The sequence below is a fragment of the Cynoglossus semilaevis genome, chromosome 16, assembly GCF_000523025.1.
Source record: "Cynoglossus semilaevis isolate Cse_v1.0 chromosome 16, Cse_v1.0, whole genome shotgun sequence".
Taxonomy (NCBI): domain Eukaryota; kingdom Metazoa; phylum Chordata; class Actinopteri; order Pleuronectiformes; family Cynoglossidae; genus Cynoglossus; species Cynoglossus semilaevis.
The window spans coordinates 11,860,029-11,865,933 of NC_024322.1; the positions used below are offsets into that span (position 1 = coordinate 11,860,029).

Genomic DNA, 5,905 nt, shown 5'->3' on the forward strand with positions numbered 1-5,905 from the left:
GGGGGAGAGGGGGGGGGGGGGGGTTGGAGACACAGACGCAGCACTGTTGCTATCAATGCAGCACACTCTCTTAATATTTAATTAAAATGGATCTGCTGGTAAGTGTGATCAATATCCAGTACCCTGTCTAAATTGCTTTTTCAACCTCTTGTGTCACACACAAAATAAATATGTTCTTAGTTGAACACGTCTGTTGCATTTCAGTTTTGATATACTTCCCCAGCTGCACGTACACGTGCACGTGCACGCAGCGTGTTGTTGTTGCATGCGTTTGTGTCATTAAACACATGGCGGTGAACAGCGGCGTGTTAACCTGTTGGTTTATCCAGCGGCGCGTGAATTCAGCTGCGGTGGTTGCTGGTCATCCCGAGTCTGTGGTCAACCGAGTGGAAGTAATTATGTTTATGTTGCAGGTAAATAAGGCGGAGCCACAGTTCCCCGACACCCTGTAAATACAAAGCTGAGTCGGTGGCGAACAGTGAGGGAATTCAGCCACAGCTAATCAATCACTGACAGATTACTGCTAAAACCACTTCCATGCACATTAAAGAGGGACAAATGCAGAAACGCAACCGAACAAGTTCGAGTTTTCAAGCCAACACTGGGACTTCCTGGTGATTCATCAACGTCAGGGCGGCTGAGCGGCGCCACTGTGTGACTGTAGTTCACGGCGGACAGAAGTAAGGCACGGCGTTGTGAGAGCGGTGTTTATGCCCTCAGCTGTGGCACTGTCAGCCTGCTGGAATTTACTGTAAATCACATTGCTTTTATTGCAAGATTTAGTAGCTTATCCTCTCTGGGCTCTGTTCACTCCAAGCCCGTCCCTATTAGGCCTTCAGCTCCACAGTGGGACCAGGATACAGCTGCTGAAATAATGTGGGAAATCAAGCCTGTAATTTTTCACTTTTAACACATCTCTCTTTTTTCTCCAACAGTCCCGGCCGTAGTAAAAACGGTTTCCTTGCCGAGAACTGCACCGCCGTCCTACGGTACACATCATATCTTTGACAACCACTTCATTCTGAGAGCTCAGCGTCCGGGCGTGTTGTGCTTTTACAGAAGTGTTGGCTTTTCCCCACGCAGTTATTTAATGCAGCGTCGGCCCACAGGGATTACACAAGAAAATATTTTAACATTCCAACCGAGGATTGCAGAAAGAAATGACTTTTTATTACACAATGCAAAAACAACCAGTCAGTAAATCTATCGAAAAAAAAAATCCTCATGGTTCTTACTGGAGAAAAAAACCCAGACTCCATGCAGCTGGTTTCTCCAAAGTCAGTCGTCACTGGTAGAAATAACAACCGCCCGGCAACACTGCTGATGTGATCACACATGACACCAGAGTCTGGAGGCAGGAGGTTAAAAAAAAAAATAGCCAGTCACGTGCTCCTAAGCCCCAACCTAATTCCTGGGAAAGTTAACCATTTTTTTTCTTTGTTTCTGAGTGTGTGTGTGTGAGTGTGTGTGTGTGGTATGAAAGACAGTGTCAGCATCTGTAAATTTACTCCCTTTTTTTTATGCCTTGGAGATTTTGGTATCTGTCGGTGTTAAAGCCTATAACATTAACACATCATTCCTGTCTGATACTGATATTTCACTGTTCATTTTATGACACTCATCGTTCAAAATGATGATCAGGAACGACCTGTGTCTAAATAACACCGTCACACTCTGGGTTTTTTATGACTATATTTATTTATTTATTTATGTATTTATTGTTAATCCCCCTCTCAAGGTTTTACCTGTTATCAAGGAGGGACTGGAGCGCGTGATGGACATGAACTGTGATCCCCGTAGCTGTGTGTGCGGGTGTGTGCGTGTGATGTGTGTGTATTGACGTGCCGTAGCAAGAGTTCAGGGAGGCAGCTGAGCAAAATAATTTAGAATGTCCTGCCTGCTGACACAAGGACAAAGGCACAGGCTGAACATGTTCAAATGAAGAGGGAGACGGTGGATGTGGCCACACCTGGAAATGCACTGCTGTCTTTTTTTTTTTCTTTTTTTTTTTTTTTCTCCTTTTTACTGTGACCTCCACAGCACACAGAGGTTTTCACAGGTTGTTACAACAAGCGTGAACAGTCTCTTCTGGTGAAGTCAGGAAGAGCATTTACACAATTTTATTCTCACTGTGGCGAGAAACCTCACCCGATGACCGTTGCTTATTCAAAGAGCAGCTAAATACAGAAGCATGTCAAGTTGAAATGACCTTTTGAGTTAATTCCTGTAATTATGAGCTAACTTCAAGTCAAAAAAAAAAAATCACAGTATTTCACATTTGAGCTGCAGCCTTTGTTCACTTAACGTTTTTAAATGGATCACTTAAGTTGAACCTAATAGAAGTCTCAACCTCTCAGTGCGGTCTTTTATATATGTATGTATGAATATATATATGTTATATATATATTTATATATATGTATAGCTTGACTTTTCTATTGACCGTATGCGGATACATACTGCCCACTCTGCTGTATGCACACACCTGTGATGGAGTACTATGTAAACCACATTTGGGTATATACAGTATGCACTCACATTTTGAAAAATCAGAATAAAAGCTGGGGCTTATTAGTACTGAACATGTCTATTTATATATATATAAAAACAGTCATTAAATAGTAAAAAACTTTTAATGCGGTGAATTCCCACTGCCATGAAAACCCAGAGAGGCTGTGATTCCAGATCACCAGAGCTCAGTAGCTGCTCCACACTCCATTATGCCTTTGGTTAGGATTTCTCCAAAGAGTCGGTGCAGTTGGGATTAACATGTTGCAGTCAGGGGAGTCGTGAAGGCTGAATCAATGCATCACTCTCAGGGCCTTGGCTTTGGATATGAAAGAGCATAATGGGACTTTTGGTACCGATCCTCGTATCATGTGTCTGACCAGGGTCTCCCTGCTCCCTGAAGGAGAGGAGCTCTCCTCCCTCCCTCTTCCAAGGCCACGTATAGATAATAGAGGAGCACTGGGGGATGTGACGAGGAACTAGGAAGAAAATTAGATTAATTTTGGATTTTTTGAAAAAAAAAAAAAAGATTTAAATATAAGTCTTTCTCATTTTGACTTTGTTACACCAAAAATATTACCAACATTTTTTTTACCTCCATGTGTCAGACTGTAAAATAAAGTGGACGGTCTGTGCTGTAGATCACAGTCGTTGATCATATTTTGATCACACATCATGTAAAACTGAAGACAGTTCAATGCCAGATCAGACTCTTCGACAGACACAGGAAGGGAAACGGAAAAGATTTCTACTGCTCTGTGCAGAAACTACACGTCACTCCTTATTTTAGATCGTCTGTAGCTGTGGTTCTCACAAGGGGGTCTGAGGCCCCCCGGGGCTCCCTCCAACACCGCCGGGGGGCTTTGAAATGTTTCCAGGTTATTCTATTAAAAATATCTGACTGGTAGACTAGGAATTCAACCCAGAACACATGTGGTGCATTGGTGAGGTCAGCCCTCGCCAGACAGTGTGTGAAAACCATAGACTGTACATGACAAATGGACACCACGAGTGGTGCACCGGGAAGCCCCCCCCCCCCCCCCCACCCCCCAACAAAGACTGTAAGTTGTCTGAGAAGAAGAAACATAATAATCTGGAGCTCTTTCTCATTCTCATTTTAGGACTTTTTCCAAAAAATATATATAGTTTCAGTTTGGTAAATTAGAAAAGATCATGCCTGTAAAATGTATGCACTGATTGTACGAAAAGTACTGCCATATTGTAATGTTGTAAAATGCAACCATCAAGTGTCAGAGAAGAGTCCAAATATTTACTAGAATAGTAAATAGTTACTAGAAAACTATTGGTTTATTGTCAGAAAAGTGTTGAAATATTGTTAAATATAATAATAATAATCCATGATTATTAAAAAAGAGTATGGGGAAATTGTAAAATATAAAACATTGGCAGCAAAAAACGGAAATATATTTTATTCCAAACATACTGATATATTGTAAAATATAAACATTCATAGTCAGAAAATAGCAATAATGTTTCATGTTTTCTTCAGGTAGACCCTCTCATGTTGAACTCCTGCTCCTGGAGGTGGCCGCTCTTTGAATTTGGCTCCGGCCGCGGGGCACATGCGCAGTGCGCAGCGTGCTGCCTTCAGTCAGCGGAGCAGCTGTCCAGGGTTTGGAATTCCAACATGGCAGAGGCTGTGGTCAGTCTTCGCCTCACTAACTTGGAATGGTTTCAAATCGCGAGCAGCCGCGCGTAACGCCAGCCACCCTCTCACCGCCGCACTCACCGAATCGATGTCACGGTAAACCGCGTCGCTGCCCGGTCACCGACACAGGTACGTGTGGTTCCTTTCTGTCAGTAATAAGTAAACAGTTCTAGACAGAGCAGCTCCGAGTCGCCCGGAACAGACTGTCTCTCTCTGTGTGTGTGTGTGTTTGAGAATGTGTGTGTGTGTGTGTGTGTGTGCGTGTGTGAGAGAGTGTGACGCGCATCACAGAGCTGCAGTGCAGCGTGTGGTCAGTCATTCTGCATTCTCCACGGCTACTTTCGCTCTTACTTGTCCGTAATCAGGACACAGTGTCGGGAACAGACAGGCTTCGGTTACGATTAATGCTCGACAATAAACCGGGAATTAAGGAGGCGATTACGCACACGAGTGGAGCCGATCTGTGTGGGAATAACTTTCCCACCAGCAGAAGTTTTTTTTTTTTTTTTTGCATGTCAGCCTGAATAAAACTCGCCGCTTTCAGCGCAGGCGGGAGGTTAATAGATGGATTGTCATTGCGCTCTTAGTGGGACAACTGCTGGCAAGTAATCTATTTTAAAAAAGTACAGAGAGGAGGAGGAGGAGAAGGAGGAGAAGGAGGAGGAGAACGGCATCACGCTGCTTCAGCCTCTTCCTCTAATGGGCGGCATGAAGAATGTGTGTTTTATGTCATCTCGTCTCTCACATGCTTCCTACTCTGCTGCTCCAACTCGCGCAAGAAGTGACAGGCTCCGCGTCCGTGCGACTCTCCGTCCTCTAGGCTTTTTTTTCTCCCCCCCCCCCCCCTTCCCCGTTTTGTCCTCCTATCCTATCCTGCCTTCCTTTAATTTATTTTCCCCTTGAATCCAACCCCCGCTGTTAATTGTTCTAAAATTGCACATAAATGAACAGCCGAGGACAGAAGAAGAAGAAGAAGGGACCGTGCGTTGTGAATGTTGTGAAATCTGATAGCTGAGGAAGAGAAAAGTGCCTGTAATGAGAAACAACCTTTGGAATTCCTCCTCGTGAAAATTCCCTTTCTGCTGTTTTCCCCTCTCCTCTTCTTTCTAGGCTCGAAGACATGATCACTAGCAGCAGTATTTATGGTATGTCCAGTTTTATTCATTCTTCTTATTCTTATTATTATGATCTTTGGTGTTTTTGTTTCTAGTATTAAATTCCATGTTGGTCATATTCCTGAATCGGCTGATGCTGCAGTTGTGTGTTTGCTTTTCTCTCTCTCTCTCTCTCTCTCTCTGTGTGTGTGTGTGTGTGTGTGCATGCTTCATCTGCTGAACTTTGTTATTTAATTTTACCCAGTAACGTGTTCTACGGCCTCACCGTGGGAACACATTTCCCCATTGATTTTCACCCAGTGGTTTTCTCACTCACTCACTTTGACTTGATTTATTTGTGACATTTCATCCTCCGTTTAACAGCACCATCCTTTGACTTTTCTTTTTTTTTTTATACCGCACGCTCGGTAAAATTCCTACTAAAATTCTACAATGCAATATAAAGTAATACGCAGTAAAGAGTTCATATTTAGGGTTTTATTTACTGCCTGTCATAATATAAAGAGACATTTCAAACAGTCCTGTTTCCTGTGCACAGCAGGGTTAGTAAATGGTTGACTGTTTCGACCACAGCAGATTGACCGACTGGACGTTGATCCAGTAAGACTGTGTTAA

The 5,905-nt window shown here is 43.3% G+C and overlaps 1 protein-coding gene across 2 annotated transcripts in view; it reads left to right on the forward strand.

The window, feature by feature from the left end:
- Positions 1–5,905, forward strand: part of fign (fidgetin) — a 70,203-nt gene that overhangs the window by 38,570 nt on the left and 25,728 nt on the right. The window contains exons 3-4 of one of the 2 annotated variants that reach the window (XM_008328711.3): positions 4,017–4,304; positions 5,286–5,320. In XM_008328711.3, the coding sequence (XP_008326933.1) occupies positions 5,296–5,320 (25 nt within the window). In that variant the 5' untranslated portion in view covers positions 4,017–4,304; positions 5,286–5,295. The remainder of the gene's footprint in view (positions 1–4,016; positions 4,305–5,285; positions 5,321–5,905) is intronic. The other variant, XM_008328710.3, reaches the window with a different exon arrangement.